We start from the raw sequence: 18,774 nt of genomic DNA on the forward strand, positions 1-18,774 counted from the left end.
AAAATTAAGGATAAAGCGCAACCACATTATATACAGAAGTAAATATGTTTAGCCTTTTAGGTGAAAGTACAGCTGACAAGGGAAAGCCACCTGCTAGAAAGTTCCAGAACAACTTTCTAATAGTCTGGAGGGAGTAATGTTTGTGCATATATAATGCCCTGTTTTTGTATCTTGTTATTTTTGTACTTGATACAGAGTCTGAAGAAGACCTTGCTAGAAGGTTGAAACGTTACGTTTAGTTTATGTTTTTAATAAAATTAATTACTGCCTTGGTCAGCATATTTATATTTTTTCATAATCATGGAAACAAGGCTTAATGGTGTTATAACGTCAACAATACTAAAACTCCAGTTCTTTTGCAGTCAGTGTTAATGGGGAAGGTCCAGTCTCTTGTGAAGCTGTACAAAATTCCATCAACAAATCAACAAGTGACATCAACTTGGTCTTCAACATCGAGAGTGGTGTGTGTGAGAAGAATTCCTAAACATTCTGCGGAACTGCTTACTCTTCAGTACTGATGAAGGACCCAGCTAGTTCGAAGCTGTTGCCGGTGCATGAAATCAAAGAGCCATGAGAACTGCTGTCCGTGTTGTAATTCTCCCCTTGACATAGCATGCTATATTTTAACAATCATGAATTACAGAACATAATGCTTGTATTATTGTTTCATAATATGCAAAGTATTAGATCCACATGCACCTACCTAAGTATACCTTACTGGAGCACCTCACTTGAGATCATAAAAGAACACTTAAAGCTATAACGTTGCATCAGTGAAGGAATTGCTAGACTGTAAAAGCTGCCTGCCTTGCTACAATGCACGGAGTAAAAAAGAGCAAGAGAAATATTTGAACACAAGTTCAGTGTTGCCGTTTTCTAAACAACACACAGAATATTACCCAAACGCTTGGGTACTTTTTTATGCACTTTATAGCTAATCTTCACAGTAATCTACTAATCTTGATTCTGCGAATAAGGCAGGATTAGGCATGTATTTTGTGGATGTGAAGGAATGGTGGTATCATACAAAACTTGTGAACAAGTATGCTTGTTCAGCAAATAGTTAAGTGGACGTAAATTGTCTTGTTTACATGGGGTCTGAACTAGAAAGGGTTATTTGAATCATAATGGTAAATATCTGAAGCCATAATTATCTTAATCTGAATTCAGTATAATTTCAATCCCAGGTGCAAAATCCGAATCTCAGAACTGAAGTTCGAATCTTGAACCTAAAATCAGAAATCCAAATCTACACATGCCTAATCTGAACCATAGCACGGTACCCCACCCAGGATCCTTTGAATACAAGGCAATTTTCTATCGAGGAGGCCACTGACTTAAGTTATGTGAGGTTTGTTTGCTCTTAAAGATGGATAAAGATAGGATTCAGGTTTCAGCTGAACTTATACATTATTTTCGAAGTAAATATAACAATACAATTGCTTCATTTACCACAACTTTGGTTCAGAGAAACTTGTTCTTCTCAATAAGCTTTTGCCTGCAACACCGACATTATGGAGATCCTACTGACGATGCTTGCTAACTATTTGGCTATGTGGGAGCCCACAATTCTACTGAAAGGCCTCATGAATTTGGTGAAACGAGCTTTATATCACTTTCGGAATGCTCCAGGCATCCAGCAGGAGGGCTACGAATGCAAAACTGAAGTACTAATATTGTTTGATCTATCCACATAATAAAATCAGTTATCACTTTGTGCGTATTGTCTTAATTTCATCTTATTTTTTAAAATTTCCATTACATGCGTGTCCATCAGTAGAAGAAGCTATTACACAACAAAGTCTATGCATTTTGTGTGAATCATGGATTGTGACTCTTGGAACAGCCTGCTCTTACAAAGAACATGCCCACACTTAATGGAACCTTTTGTATCTAAGTCTGAAATTCCTTCACCATGCAAAAATGCTACAAAATATGCCAAGTTTACATTATTGTACTCACCACTTCATTGTCCCACCCACCCAAGTGCATTCTGCAGCCGTCACCTTTTCTGCCCTGTCTTTAAAAGGCTGCCCAAAATATTGTTCTGCCAGCTTAAGTGCCTGTTATAGTTCAACATGTTAGCAATTGTTCATTGAACACATTATAAAACTTTTGATTGCTCCTAACAACAATATAAAAAGACATCTGTACATATTGCAGCATTTATAATACATTATGCCATGTAACCTTAACAATTTAAAAATCTGTACAGGAAAAATATTATGGCAAAATGCCACGTTTTCTAACACAGACAATATAAAAATAAATAATTGACCTTTTCTTTTAAAATTAACAACGTGTCTTTAGACTTCTAGTGTTGGAGCCTGACTCAAAATGTTTCCCCGTCATCACAGTCTGCTGTTGTGTGGCCAAACACTGAAAGATACCACAAGCAAAAGTGTCAGTCAATAAATACTACAATCAGCTTAGAGAGGTGATTCTTACTCCAGGGGGCTGTCGTGCCCTCCCAGGAGACCTGTGAATGCTTGAAGAAATTTTACAAACTTTTATCCTTGTCACGAAGGTTCTACAAAAAAACCCTTGATATTTAAATAAACCAAGATAAAAACTCCATTAACGTTCCATCATGCTCATGTTAACCATTTTATTACTATTAGTATTTGTGTATAATACAAAACTTCTTAACATTCACATTTCCAGATCGTCAATAAGCCAAGTACAGTCCATCTACATTTGTTGCTGCAAACCCAAGACAGCAAAAGATTATAAACTCATATAACAAGACTTGTAAGTGAAGTGTGACACCAGTAGTTTCATTTGATAATATTAGACCATCATTCACTTTCCAGTAATATTGTCATTCTCATCATAATAAAAGAAGAATCATCACTGTGTTGCATAAGTAGTTTCGTGTTTCCACATTGTGAATTGAATTGTTTTTTTCAGGTTTTTCTGCCATGATCATCACATCGAGTTTTCTAGCTAAAGCTAGAAAGTTCTAGACCAGAGATTGGTTAATTAATTCAAGTAGCTCCCCCAATGCTAGGTCAAGACAAATTTTGGGCTCATGCTGGGGAACAAACTCGAGACTATTTGGCTTCGGGGGAGACTTGAGTTTTCTGCTCCTTCTCTTTTACCCCTCAAAGACGTTCGTCCTTAATGAATATTTTCCTACAGTTGGGTAGAGGTTGTAAAGCAATTTTAGCATGGATTTTTGTACACCCTCTGCAAGCCTCGCTGTTGCCAATACAAATACGAGGGTTGCTATTTATGTATCCGGAACTGGCAACACTGATGTTGATAGGTAACATCTAATATATCCATCGTAAAGTTGGACATTTCTATGGTATAAGTACCCAGAACGTTGTGCTTACGGATGCTACTTTTGTTTGTTACAGGGACTTGAAAATTTCATCGGAGGCCAACAATGGAATTAACTCGAGAAAATTTTCGAGCAAAGATTTTCTAAGACTTTCGACGTAGATTATCTCAACAACAGTGCATTAATCAACTCACTTCGACTTCTGGCGATGAAGCACCATCTAAGAGCACTGTATATCACTGGTTTAGTGAATTCAATCGTGGCCGTCGTTCACTCACGGACGAATCTAAAGAAGGCCGTCCAAAATCGGTTGTTTGCCAGAAAACATTGATGCTGTGCGAGAACTGATAATGCAAGATCGTCATGTGACATATCGTGAGATTGAGGCATCCCTGGGCATTAGTATGACTAGCATACATAAGATATTGCATGAACATTTAGCCGTGAAGAAGATTTGTTCGTGTTGGATCCAGCATAATTTCACAATCATTCAAAAAAAGGCTCGTGTCGATTGGTGCAAACAAATACTCACAAAATACAATCATGGTGCTTCAAAAGCCGTGTATAAGATCTACACAGGTGACGAATCTTATATCTATGCATATGAGCCCGAAAGCAAACAGCTGTCGTGGGTGTTCCAAGATGAGCCAAACCCAATTAAAGTTGTTCGTGCTAGAAGCACTTCGAAGCAAATGGTCGCCCGTTTCTTTTGGGAATAATGGACATGAGGCTACAGTGCCACTAGAGAATCGTAGAACCGTCAATTCTGAACGGTACACAACCATTTGTTTGCCAGAAGTCTTTGGGGAAATCAGAAAAACAACCAGCGACGCAGGATCATTCTTCACCATGAAAATGCGAGTTGTCACACATCAGTGCAAACAATTCAGTATTTGACCGGTGAAAACATTGAATTGATGGGTCATCTGCCGTATAGCCCTGAGTTAGCACCCAATGATTTCTTTTTGTTCCCGTACGTGAAGAATAAGCTACGTGGTCAACGATTTTCGATGCCAAAAGAAGCGATTGATGCGTTCAAAATGCATGTTTTCGAGATACCTCAATCTGAATGGACAAAGTGCTATGAGAATTGGTTCAAACGTATGCAAAAGTGCATCAATCATCATGGAGAATATTTTGAAAAACAATAAAACCATTTTCAATTATAGTTTTTCTTGTATGTACGCATTGCTTGCATTATAGAATTATTTTCCTGTAGTTTACGGTTATTACAAGCATAAGAATGTTAAAAATGCATATGAAGTGAAACAGAAACTAAAAAATATTGTTTGGAATAATGAGTATCGTATTGCAAGTTTTGATGTTGAAAATTTATATCCTAGTGTCCCAATAGAAGGTGCCACAGATGCATTACACAGATGGCTTATTGAGATGAAGGTTAACCCAGTAGAATCATGGGAAATGGTTCGATGGTTTACTGTATGTGCAAATTACAATTACTTTTTATTTGATGGCAAAATCTATCAGCAAAGTAATGGTCTATCAATGGGAAACCCAGTATCCGGAATCATCTCCAGCATTTTCCTTCATTACATAGAATCTCCAATTGTTAATGTGATAGGTGCGGATATCAAACTCTACATCAGGTATGTAGATGATGTGCTAATTATTGCTAAAAATGAGAACACCATCATGGACGTATTTAAATTGTTAAATGAATCACATCCTCGGATAAAATTCACTTGCGAACCCATGAATAACAATGTAATTTCTTTCCTTGATCTGCAAATTAAGACAACTGACTCAACAATTCAAACATCAGTCCATAGGAAAAAATTAGCGGGGGAAAAATACATCCATGCCAAATCAGAACATTCGCGTATAACAATGGATAACATATTTTTAAATTTTTTCCTGAGAGCACAAAGACTATGTTCTAATAATGAGGATATCAAAAATGAAGAAGAAAGGCTCTTTAATATAGCAAAAGAAAATGGCTTTCACACTAACAGAATAAACCAAATCAAAAAACAAGTTGCAAGAAAACTAACGGAAAAGAGAAATACAGACAAAGATGAAAAATCTGTTGAAAAGAAATTTGTGTGCATCCCATTCCACAAGGGATTCTCACATAAAATTGCAAAAATTTTTAGAAGTTTTAATTTCAAAATTGTTTTTAAATCACCAAGAAGTTTGGAATGTACATTTAATGAATTCAAAATGAGAAACTCTCTACCAGATGTGGAAACCACAGGAATATATAATATAAGTTGTTCATGTTCAAAAGATTATGTGGGACAAACAGCAAGGAAAATGGCAATAAGATGGCACGAACACGATTTGGACATTATAAATCTAAACCCAAGAACAGGTTTGTCAACTCATATCATCGAAGAGAAGCATTTGATTAAAAAGAGAAGGGTTTTAAAAAGATTAACGGGAAACACAGAGTTGAATGTCTGGGAAGCTTCGTTCATTGCAGAAGAACACTGGAATAAATTAAATAATGAATATGGTAACATAGATCCAGTATGGAGTTTTCTCTTTCACAAATGGAGTAAGCCACCATCTTTAAAATTTAATGTAACAGAAAACATCAAGAGACTTTGTGAAAACAATGATGAATTTGAATTACCTGATGATATTTTGGATTCATAATTTTAAAAAATCTGAAATAAAAATAAAACAGACTATTTTTTCACAGTTAAGTTGCTATATTACAACAATGTAACATTGACAACATCCATTATATAACAGATTCTTTTTGTTTAAAAAATTACTAACCATTGTTATAACTGTATCTTTAGTCAAAATGAAAATAAATGTCTGATGAAAGGAGCGTGTGTTCTCCTGAAACGTCACAAAGAAAAACTGTTTTCTTATGCTTGTAATAACCGTAAACTACAGGAAAATAATTCATTTTCAATTATATATATATTTTTTTGTTTGTTATTCCGGATACATAAATAGCAACCCTCGTAGCAAAACAACTAAACTAAGGTTCAAGAGACACTCTTAAAGGTGGACACTTACTTTCACAGATCTCGCAGTATGGCCTCTCCTGACCCCTCTCCCCATGATGCTTCGATTCATTCTCCGACTCGTCCATCGCTTGCCTCGGGCAATCTTCCGTGTCGTGGAGGTCAAACACATCGCAGATATCACAGAAAAGGCGAGGGGCCACCATGCAGGGCTTTATGCCATTCCTGGAAGAAACAGATTTGATTTTAGGAGAAAGTGTGCTACACACAGGTGCATTCATCATAAGCCAGAAAACTTTCACCTGCATGCATTTCTGATGTAATACGATTTTATTTTACATTGGTCTTGTGCCCTGGAGAATACAGGTAATAAAATATTTCCCAAACATGTACACATAGTGGCTACATGCAATTAATTATATTTGCAGATACATTTCATAAGGTAAAGGAAATTTCTCAATTTTAAGCACAAAAAAGGTATCCTTAACATATGTAATCGTGCAATCAATCACAATCAATGGATATTCAGAAATATGTTAGGCTTGGCACCTCATTTTTGCATCTTTCTCGTTTTACATCCCTTTTCTGCCTCTGTGGGTTAATCATGATGATGATTAGATAAAACTGACAAAACACCCGTGCCCAGACCGGACCGGAACTGTCAGTAGTGAGAACATGAGTCAATCACACAGCATGCTTGGCCCATAAGAAAATTTATCTTATTGAAGAAAATAACATTATTTAGTAATGAAATGTGCAAATGCGATGGTTGATTTAATGGTATTACTTACATGTTGTGATCCTCAAGTTCCACGTTTGTGATTCCTGTCTCGAGGATGTCGATGCGAGCTTTCAAGTCATCGTTTTTCCTCTGCATGTCCACGATTACGGAGTTGAGGAAGTCGATCTGTCCTTGCGCCATCTCCTTATCCTCCACAAGCTTGCTGTACGTCGAGTCTGCAACAGGAAATGAGCAATTCACTCCTCTGATGTAGGATATTATGATTTCATCTCAAAAACATGGAACTTTTATTTCCTACTTATGGTTCCACAGCACCTTTGACCTAAGTTAGCAAAGACTATTTCAAAATTTCCTCTGCTTTTGGACAACTGTCTACGATATCAAAAATTACAACATCTGTTTAGAATTAGGGCTGAATTGACACAACTTTGAATTAATACCACTTCTGATGCCGATACTCTTACACATTCCCACATATACCAATGCTTGAGAATTGTAGCAATTGAAAGTTGTTCAAAATACTGATCAACATTAGCGGGTCATTTTTCGACTCCAATTTGTATGTCAATTTACAGCAGTATTGCTTCAAAATATTCAAGAATTACAGCAGAATATTAAAATTAAAATCACAAAATAGTTTTTCCACACAAACTTGGTGCAAAATAAATGGAAACTTTAATTTTGCAAAACTCCCAGGATAATTACACTCTACTTCCTAACTGCTGTTTGTACTGTCGAAGTGGTTTTGTGCACTGTAGTTATACCTGTTTCTTCCAAAATTCTACAACTGAAAATCAATATTTTACTTCAGTTCAAGTAGAAGCCAGATTTCATGTTTCTGGATTCTACACTTTCAATTCCAATACGGCAATATGGGTTTTATAGTTCCCCGCAATTTTCTCTCTCGTCTCCTGGGTTCCCTGAAAAGTGTAATCTTGAGGTTCCACCGTAATATCTAAAGTGCAATGGAACCTCAACTTTGCGTTTCTCTCCGTCAAAAGAAACTTAAAAATGTGAGAATATGTAATATTTGGGAAAAGTTTAAAGAATTGTGCTCTGTTGGAACCATGAAGACTAAATGTATAATGTGGGAGAGTACAATTAGGGTTCCTCTGTAATTTTATAAGCAATTTATTTTGTAACTCTTTACGTGATCCACTTCCAAGCCCTATGCATCAGCTGTAACCTACCTTCTACATTAGCATTTGACTGAGACTGTGCGACTGCGACTTGAAGCTCGACAACCTTCGTCTCCAGCTGCTTCTTCTCTCTCTCCAGGCCATCCAGGATGCTCTTGTACTGGCTCGCTTCTGCCTTCTCCGCTTTCAGCTTTACAATCTGAGAGTATTCAGAAAAGAACTCAGTACATCAAATCAATATGAGGGATGAATCAATTAAAAACTTTTGCCGATATTGATACATACCAATGCAAAATTTAACTGGGTATTGAACCCAGGACCACTTAATTACATAATACTCCGCCGATCAGATATAAAATTGCAAATGTTCCTTGAAAACCATGAAAAAATGATAACATATTTTATTCATGAAACATAACAAATAAAACTGCATTAGCCTCCTTAATTAACATAAGCAACTGGGTGACTGTAATGAGTTTCACCTACAAAGGGAAACTGCACATTGAGATACTTACAAACTCTTGTTTGTAAATGTGTTTTACGATAAGATAGTTTAAGAATTATGTGTTTACGTATGGTAGAATTTTTATATTTATAGAAATATCAGATCAGTACAATCTTAGCAATAAGCCGATGCACCAATGTGCCTATGCTGACCAACAATAATAGAGTACCCCACATCCCTAATATTTATTACTTACATTACAATATCTACAGCCACATATTTATGACAAATAAGAAAAAAAAGGTTAAACGTTCTGAATTAAAATTTCAAATTTGATTAAATATTCAAATAATAATAATGCAGTAATATTTTTTTATGCCAATATTGAACTTGGACAGTACAGCAAATTTGGATTATTTCAAATAGTTGTTAATATTGGAACAGTATTCATAGGAGGCATATTATTCCAATGTTCATGCACTTTGCTCTACAACATTCTTAAAACCTCTTATGTGTAACCACAATGTTAAGAATATATACATCACACCTTTGACTGACGGTAGTTCACAGGGTTTTCAGATGTCGCAAATAAAATTTTAATTTTATTTCACAAACATAATTTTGAAACATTTAGTCAACCTTAAAGCATTGCTGCTCCTTGACTTTCCTTAGCAACAAAAGTTAAGTGTTTCATTTCTCTTGTGAGCAAATAAAGAAGAAAGGGCTTACCTCAGCCTGTAGTTTCTCCATCTCCTTCTGCTGCTGAGCCCTCACTGCCTCCCCTTCCTCCACCTTCCTCTGCAGGGCCTCCAGGGCAGACTGGTGGGATGCCTTCGTCTCCTCTTCCCTAGAATTTCAATATCACTTATGGAATCACTTTTCACAGGAAGAGTGCAGGGGTAACCCCATTTGGTTGGGTTACTTGTGTGGAAAATAATAAACAGATTATATCTTCACAATGATATGACAAATCTTATTTGGAACATTTCGTTCTAGTTCCCAATAACTTTCTCCATCTGACACTACTATACAAATCGAATCGTGTTTTATTTCTGTACGGAACTAGCCAAGGAAGTTCTTATTGAGTGTGTGTAAGTATTCTTTGTTTTAGTTTTTGTCTTAAGTCCACTTTATGCACAGATGGGCTAATAGGGACTGGACCTAGAGTTTAAAGTGGGATCTGAACTTCTACATGCCTCCACTGGGTATTGAACCCAGGACCACTTAATTACAATCAATCTATTTCTCTCTCAATCTGCCTCTCTCTCTCTCTCTCTTCCTCCTCCTCCAATCCACTGTGATTTTTTAAAAGTTTCCAACGAGATAATTCACAATTTCATACCCGATGGAGAGACATACTGATTCAGGTCCCACTTTAAACTGTAGGTCCAGTCCTCCCAATTAGCCTATCTGTGCACAAAGATAACTTAAAACAAAAAACCGAAAGAATCCTGAGAGATAAATTCTTCCTCAACCTCTAAAAATACCACTCCGTATATATATATATATCTTGGTAGCACCAGGCTGGAAAAGTGCTAGGGGACTAGAACAAAATGTCACTACATCACATCCACTTTGAATTCTCAAGGCATCGATTTGGTAGCTGTTTGGAATGAACCATGCCTCACTAATGTTTGAAGGAGCTTATGGTAAAATTATTATTACTTTTGTCTATGGATGGAGTGTTATGAATTTTCTGCCTATATCGCTAAGCACCAATATAAAATTGTATGTCTCTTCAAAATATTAATGATTCCTTAATTAATGTACGTAATCAAGTGTCTGAAATAGGTTTTGCCTTAGCAATAGGAAATACTTATCTGGATCTTTACTTTACAAAACCAATGTATGTACATGAATTATGATTTTGTTCCTAAAAATAATAAAATGACAGAATTTTGTACCAAGTTACTAGCTATTTGTAGCAATATTGGATCAGTAAAATTATTGGCAATTTTAACGATAAACTAGATGACTTGCTAAATGTGCACGAGTTTAGGTAAGTGGCGATTCTTTAAGTCCTAAGATAATGCTTATGAATTTCATTCTTGCATTAAACACACTGATTTAAAGACAGATTTGTTACATGCTTATCGTCTACTGATTGCAGATGCATGCTTACATCACACCACCTAGTTTGCAAAATAGAATATAAATTGAACCGCAAGCAATATGAAGCAACATGCAGAAGATAATTGTGCCTCTACCTGTTACTGAAATGTGATTAAAATGGGTTGTAACATCTGCAAAATAATTTATTTCTGCCAGAAGAACAGGTTTCCCTCTGGTTGCCCATGTGGAAATGTCTCATAAAGAAAACACTGCAACTGATGCTTTTGATCTTTTGCATCCCGAGCGTCTCGATCGAGATCCTCTAGCATGCTCGTAGTTTTTACATTATAATGTCGCTATTTTTGGCTGGATTTGCGATTTTCTTCTTTTACATTATTGTTAACACACATATTAAACAATTATGACTCTTGCACGTCTTGGTGTCGAACAAAAAAGGTGGGAAAATGGCAGCTTTTTTTGTGCGGCTTCCTCACAAAGGCAAAAGAATTCCGACAAACAAAGGCAAGATTTGTTAGCAATTCTTTTCTTCCACGACTGGAAACTAGATGGGTGAAAAGTTTGCTTCTCGGTACCCAAGGTCACAAGGAATTTTTCCCGTGTAGTTACAAGAGGAAGGGGAGGGGGTGCCCCAGAAATGTCTTCTTGCTCTTCAAGACTTTCCATCCGAAAGTGAGGCACTTGGGGTTCCGCCGTCAGTTGGCTATAAGTCTTTTGGAGACAAGTGGCAGGCCAGGCTCCCGGCCTGCAGCTCCCCTAGCAGCAGCACAGCCTGGACCATTTGGGGCCAGAACACCATCTTCTACACACGATAAGTGGTATGAGATTCGTGGCTTCCGCCATTTTCCCAAAATGGTATGAGAACAGCGACAATGTGCATTGTGCGGGCCACGAAGCAAACGACGCAGCAGGTGTCGCTGCATTGCGTGTGATGTGCCACTGGGTCTGGAGTACCATCAGTGAGAGTCATGGCTCCAGACCAAGCATGGGAGCTGCAGCAGCAGAAGTAAGTAGAAAGGACATCATATTTGTACTTCTTTTCCAATGACTTTTGGACCAAATGTGCACTACGTATATTCTGAAAGAGTCAGTGGCACGCTGACATGTCATTTTGGGAGTACAAGTCGTGTTCTTTTGGTCATATGATAATAGTGCAATTATTTTCGTGTTCCTAAAACTCTAGCAATTATTTACATGTGTATTGTTTTAATGTCTTGTACTTTTTGTCAGAATGGAAGGTGAAACCCCCAATTTTTTCAAAAAAAATCTTGAATTTTCAGGTTCATCCCCCCTCCCTCCATATATACGCCGAATGTGCATAACTTTTATATAGTCCAAATCTATGGTTCATTCTGAGTAAAACGATATATCATTTGTCTGTCTACGGCAATTAGCATCTGATTTACAGTCATTTTTATAAAACTCTGCATTTTGCTGAAAATCGGCTCGGGCAGCAAGTGGGTTACATGCGAAAGAGGCTCGGATGGCTAAAGGTTAATACTGCATAATTGATTTCAACAAATTAAAATCACAACTCATACCTTGCGCTGTCACAAACCTATGGATTGTGATTTTATCTAATTTTAAATATGTTGACGACACGCGGTGTCAAATACCAACTTCTTTTTCTTATGATTTTGCCAAGCTTGCAATATTAAATATTTTCATTTGAATCATGCATTTTGTTATGACTTAAGGAACACACCCACTGATATGCCTATATTGACCAATAGTCTATTAATTAACCTGTTCCATCTTACTTTTGTTGCTTACCTTTGCTTTATTGTAGCCAAGTCCTTTTCTGCTGCTGCCACCTGTTGTTTGAAAGCTGCATTATCCTGCTCCAGCGACGCCAGCCTCTCGCACTTCTCCTTCAACAGCTGGTTCTCTCTCTCCACCTGCTTCACTTTTCCCTCCAGTTCCCCTGTTTTCACTCTCTCGGACTCTCTGGAATCAAAAGAAGACAGTCTAAATACTGGAGATGCAGATAATTATACTCAGTCATTACGAAAACCTCTTTGTTCTGCTCAACATTCCCTATAGCATTGAGCAGAAATGGAATTGGAAATAGTTCAGCACTGAATCGTCGATGAATCCTTGGCTATTCGCAGACGTATTTCTTATTTGCTTCACTTCCAAAAATAAAAAGGAGGTCAACCATAATTTGATGATTTTGGGGGTAGAGGGAGAACTTTCGTAGTTGACATCGAATTCAAATATAGCAAGGGAAGACGTCAACCCATATAGTAATTATTTCTTATTACAGTTGACTGCATCTTATTTAGCTAGCACTTCAAGATAATCCAGTTAATTACATAGCACCAAATCAAATATCACGAACATTACTGTAACTGGAATAGCCTTCACTGTTCTTGGTTTGAAACCTACGTTCATTCCAAATACTCGCACAATCGTAAATTCGTCTGGATTGCTGATCTTTAACCACGATACACACGTCCATGCGGAAACTGGGTCACTGTGCCAGGCCAGCTGTGCACACGTCACTAGTCGAAGCGCTTACATAATCGGAAGCTTGCGTACACGTCTTACAGGAATGTTGAACTCTGTTCTCTTTCAGGCAGGCCGTCGAAATGAAAAGATGGGTGCTGCCATCAAGCAGAAGAAAAGCGAAACACTTTCAAAATCGATGATGCAAGACATGAGCAATGCAAGAGTCTGTAGTGTAAAATAAGCTTGTGACGAAAAGATCGCTGAACTATTTTGTATAGCTCTAAATGAGAGATTTTCGTCACAAAATCAAATGATCAATTTTTGCTTTTAGTAGTGGTATTACCAAATTTATTTATTTATTTATTTATTTGAGAAATCCTGAATATAGAGAGAATCCATTTTATATCAGGATATCAACAGCGAGAAAAATAGAAATTAACAAATGAGAAGAACGCACACATATATAACAAGAATAATAATAATAATAATAATAAAATAAGAAATAAACAATAATAAAACAATAACAAGGGTATAACAAATATTAATTTCTCTTCAGCTGCTTGATGCACGCATTTCTGAAAGCCTGCTTAGATAGATGGAAGCCTGGAGGATCAATTAGTGTATTGTACCTTGTTTGTAGCCTATAGAGAAATGACCTTTGTTCTAGGGATAGCCTTGAGGCTTTTGTGTAAAAGAAGTTGTTGCATTTGCTGTTGGTACGTGGGATCCGGATGTGAAGATGTGGCAAGAGTTCGTTAGTGAAAAGTTGTCCATTCATGATTTTGAAAAGAAATGTTAGATCTGAAACTTGACGGCGAAGGGACGGATAGTGAATTTGAAGAGTGGATAGAATTTCACGTTTGGAAAAGTTTGCAAGGGCTGGGCATCTATGTTTGACTATTCTGATAAAGAAATTTACCACTTTGTTTGTTCTCTTTATACTGCTATCACAGGCCATTGACCAAATACAGGAATTATATTCAAGAATAGGTACGACACACGAAGTAAAGTAGGTTTTGAGGGCAGAAACATGTGTGATATCTGTAAATCTGTAAATTAGCCCAAGGGTTTTCATGGCTCTCGAAGTTATGTAATATATGTGGTGGCTGAAAGTGAGTTTGCTGTCGAAAATGACTCCAAGATCTTTGTGCTGTTGTATGAACGGGATGATTTTGTTGTATAATCTATAGGATGGTGCTGTAAAATTGGATTTGAGGGTAAACCTCATGAAAACAGATTTCTCGGGATTTATTTTCAGATTCCAGTCTTGGCACCAGCATTCAATGTGTGTGAGATTGTCTTGCATGGAACAAGTGTCTTCAATTGAAGCGACGTTTCTACTAAATAACTTACAGTCATCAGCATACAATAAAATTGAGCATTCTGGAGAAATATATTCATGAATATCGTCCATGAAAAGAGTGAAACACAGGGGCCCTAGAGAACTTCCTTGAGGCACACCGGAAACTACAGGGAGCAATGACAAAGAGCAACTAGATATGATAACCTTTTGCTCTCTATTGTGCAAGTAAGATGAGAGTAATTTAAGAAGAGGACCATGAATGTTGAATCTGTTTGAAAGTTTATGGATGAGTTTTGTATGAGGGACAGAGTCAAAAGCTTTAGAAAAATCTAAGTAACCGACATCCATGTCTTGCTTGGCACTCAGGCAGTTAACCGCGTTGGTGAGCAAACAAGCAAGGTTTGTGTCACATGAAGCATGAGGAAGAAAACCGTGTTGAGTGGGAGAGAGGAATGGAGTAGCATGTGCAAGGATACGATTGGAAATTATTTTTTCGGCTAGTAGTGCAAGTGCAGGAAGTAAGGAAATCGGACGATAAGAAGTAACGTGAGTTTTGTTTCCGTGTTTGAGTATAGGAACTATACCTCATGTAGAGAGGATTGAGCAGGATAATTTTCTACCAAGACATCTAATACCACTGCTCAAAGTATAGAGACGCAATCTCCTCTGGCTAAGAATTATATTTATGCAAAGAATCTCCCTTCTTATCTCAATGTTAACAATGTTACCTGTGGGAGTATCCCCTCGTCTATGCTCAATGCTGACCAAACACTTTCCCCACTTCATACATGGTCGAAAAATACAGATTATCCATTAACATAAGAGAAGATAGCACAGCACCATTGGTGGAGCTACACTGCACAGTGATTTCAATCCCACATTAAATTGTGGGACCACTTCTGATTAACCTATTCGGGTATAAAGCAGACTTAAAACAAACGCATGCTCTCGTACAGCTGTGAGAACAAATGCAATCCTACAACAGTTTTGTTGAAAAATAACCTATGCATGTACACCCAATGGCAAAATAAATAATAGAATTGTCGATCACCATATTAATTCAGTCTGTTTTCCACACTGTGATGATCATAAATTAGAATAAAAATGTCAAAAAGTAGAGGCCAACACCCGCTTAAAATCAACAGAATTCCATTCCTTAAAACAACACAGGATGTAGAATAAAAAAATAATGAAACTACCTATTATCTTGGCCGTTGACTGAACATCAGATATTGATTTCCAATCACCCTCGTATTTATTATTCCCTCATTTCTTCATATTTTTTAATATTTCTGTGAAATTCAGACTTTTACAGGAATTCTTGGTCAATGAGAACTTTTTTTTTTGTATGTACGCATTGCTTGCATTATAGAATTATTTTCCTGTAGTTTACGGTTATTACAAGCATAAGAAAACAGTTTTTCTTTGTGACGTTTCAGGAGAACACACGCTCCTTTCATCAGACATTTATTTTCATTTTGACTAAAGATACAGTTATAACAATGGTTAGTAATTTTTTTAAACAAAAAGAATCTGTTATATAATGGATGTTGTCAATGTTACATTGTTGTAATATAGCAACTTAACTGTGAAAAAAGCAGTCTGTTTTATTTTTATTTCAGATTTTTTTAAAATTATGAATCCCAAATATCATCAGGTAATTCAAATTCATCATTGTTTTCACAAAGTCTCTTGATGTTTTCTGTTACATTAAATTTTAAAGATGGTGGCTTACTCCATTTGTGAAAAAGAAAACTCCATACTGGATCTATGTTACCATTTTCATTATTTAATTTATTCCAGTGTTCTTCTGCAATGAACGAAGCTTTCCAGACATTCAACTCTGTGTTTCCCGTTAATCTTTTTAAAACCCTTCTCTTTTTAATCAAATGCTTCTCTTCGATGATATGAGTTGACAAATCTGTTCTTGGGTTTCACACTAACAGAATAAACCAAATCAAAAACAAGTCGCAAGAAAACTAAAGGAAAAGATAAATACAGACAAAGATGAAAAATCTGTTGAAAATAAATTTGTGTGCATTCCATTCCACAAGGGATTCTCACATAAAATTGCAAAAATTTTTAGAAGTTTTAATTTCAAAATTGTTTTTAAACCACCAACAAGTTTGGAATGTACATTTAATGAATTCAAAATGAGAAACTCTCTACCAGATGTGGAAACCACAGGAATATATAATATAAGTTGTTCATGTTCAAAAGATTATGTGGGACAAACAGCAAGGAAAATGGCAATAAGATGGCAGGAACACGATTTGGACATTATAAATCTAAACCCAAGAACAGGTTTGTCAACTCATATCATCGAAGAGAAGCATTTGATTAAAAAGAGAAGGGTTTTAAAAAGATGAACGGGAAACACAGAGTTGAATGTCTGGGAAGCTTCGTTCATTGCAGAAGAACACTGGAATAAATTAAATAATGACAATGGTAACATAGATCCAGTATGGAGTTGTTTTTTTTTCACAAATGGAGTAAGCCACAATCTTTAAAATTTAATGTAACAGAAAACATCAAGAGACTTTGTGAAAACAATGATGAATTTAAATTACCTGATGATATTTGGGATTCATAATTTTAAAAAAATCTGAAATAAAAATAAAACAGACTGCTTTTTTCACAGTTAAGTTGCTATATTACAACAATGTAACATTGACAACATCCATTATATAACAGATTCTTTTTGTTTAAAAAAAATTACTAACCATTGTTATAACTGTATCTTTAGTCAAAATGAAAATAAATGTCTGATGAAAGTAGCGTGTGTTCTCCTGAAACGTTACAAAGAAAAACTGTTTTCTTATGCTTGTAATATCTGTAAACTACAGGAAAACAATGAGAACTTGTAACCACTACTGCAATAATCAAAATTTTTTCTATTGCTATATTACCACTGTAACCAACTTCACTTTAAAAAACAACCCAACTCACAGGCTCTTTTGCATTTCCTCCACGGCCTTCTCCTGGTCGTGAGCCTTCTCGAGCTCCTTCGTCAGGCCTTCCTGCTGATTGTCCACCAACAACTTCAGCTGCTCAATGTCCTTCCTCACGTTCGCCACCTGCTCCTCCTTCTCCTGCAGGATGCTCGTCAGACGCTCCTTCTCCTTCTTCAACTCACTTGCTTCGGACTCTACACCTACCAAGTCGGACTGCAGGCTGGACTTGGATTTCAAAAGCTGAAACAGACATTTTACAATGGACTATTATGAAACTTCTTCTGGCATGAGTAACATCTATCTCCAAGAATACAGTGGAATGAAAGTGAGTGTGTTATTAAACTCAGGATTAGGAATGGCCAATTCCGGATAAAATTTTATCTGGATATTGGTTAATTTCTTATCTGAATATTCTGATATCCAGATGTATGGATTATACAGATATCCGAAGTGTGTGTATTATCAGGGTATATGAATTATCTGGATATCTGATATTCGGATTATCCAAATTATCTGTATATTTGAATTATCCAGAGATCTAAATGTGTGCATTATCTGGACATTTTTATCATATTTTATGGACTGTCCACATATTCTTTTATTTGCCATTTTTGTATTTCACTGTAGGGATTTTCTACAAATACTTAAATCAAATTTGTTCTCTCTGAATATCTGAATTATCTGTATATCCAAATTCGCCAGATACTGTATCTGAATTCTCCGGACATTCAGGTATCTGTTGCATCCAAAACAGATATTGGATAATTTGAAGTCAGATATCTGTTATCCAGATTATCTGGTATCTTATTCAGGATCTTACAGTATATACAAACAACAGGATGTCTGCAATTTTGTGAAAACAAAATTGGCTCACTTTCACACGTTTTCCAGACTAATCATCAGGTCAATTAGTGTACACGAACATGTCTGGAAGAAAGTCACTATATTTTAGCTAAACACTCACACTTAGATTCTAACTTAACAAAGTTCCTAATTTTAACTTCACATATAACGGTAATAATATGAAGAAAATTCAAGAGTAATTGACAGTTGAGTAGGGGGACGGAAGCAATTAGGGGTGAGTTCCTATGTATAACTTGAAATGTATTGACTAATGATCATCAAATAATTATTCTTTTCTAAAAATTCATAACATAGTGCAAGTAATATATAATTATAGTAAAATTTAGTAATATATTACCACAGATAACTATAGTGGAACCCTGATTTACATTTTCCTGCATTATACAGTACATTCAATCTTTATGGTCACAACATTTCAAAATGTTACAAAATTTTCCCCAATTTTACATTTACTCGCATTATAAGTTTTCTGATTTTGGTTCCCTGAAAAATAGAAAATTGAGGTCCACTGCATATCAAACTAGTTTGTCCACGACAAATTAAAAATTTCCTTGTATTTTTCATTTGTTTGTTCAAAA

At 36.2% G+C, this 18,774-nt stretch overlaps 1 protein-coding gene across 9 annotated transcripts in view; it reads right to left on the reverse strand.

Moving 5' to 3' along the window:
• Nucleotides 1-2,151: 2,151 nt before the first annotated feature.
• Nucleotides 2,152-18,774, reverse strand: part of LOC145988548 (uncharacterized) — a 133,440-nt gene continuing 116,817 nt past the window's right edge. For all 9 annotated transcript variants that reach the window (XM_083123478.1, XM_083123477.1, XM_083123474.1 and 6 more), the window contains 7 exons: nt 17,328-17,572; nt 12,398-12,571; nt 9,284-9,401; nt 8,161-8,308; nt 7,020-7,185; nt 6,281-6,453; nt 2,152-2,379 (listed from right to left, as the gene is read on the reverse strand). In XM_083123478.1, the coding sequence (XP_082979604.1) occupies nt 2,333-2,379; nt 6,281-6,453; nt 7,020-7,185; nt 8,161-8,308; nt 9,284-9,401; nt 12,398-12,571; nt 17,328-17,572 (1,071 nt within the window). In that variant the 3' untranslated portion in view covers nt 2,152-2,332. The remainder of the gene's footprint in view (nt 2,380-6,280; nt 6,454-7,019; nt 7,186-8,160; nt 8,309-9,283; nt 9,402-12,397; nt 12,572-17,327; nt 17,573-18,774) is intronic.

Source organism: Lepisma saccharinum, chromosome 6 (genome assembly GCF_977018435.1).
Source record: "Lepisma saccharinum chromosome 6, izLepSacc3.1, whole genome shotgun sequence".
Lineage (NCBI taxonomy): Eukaryota > Metazoa > Arthropoda > Insecta > Zygentoma > Lepismatidae > Lepisma > Lepisma saccharinum.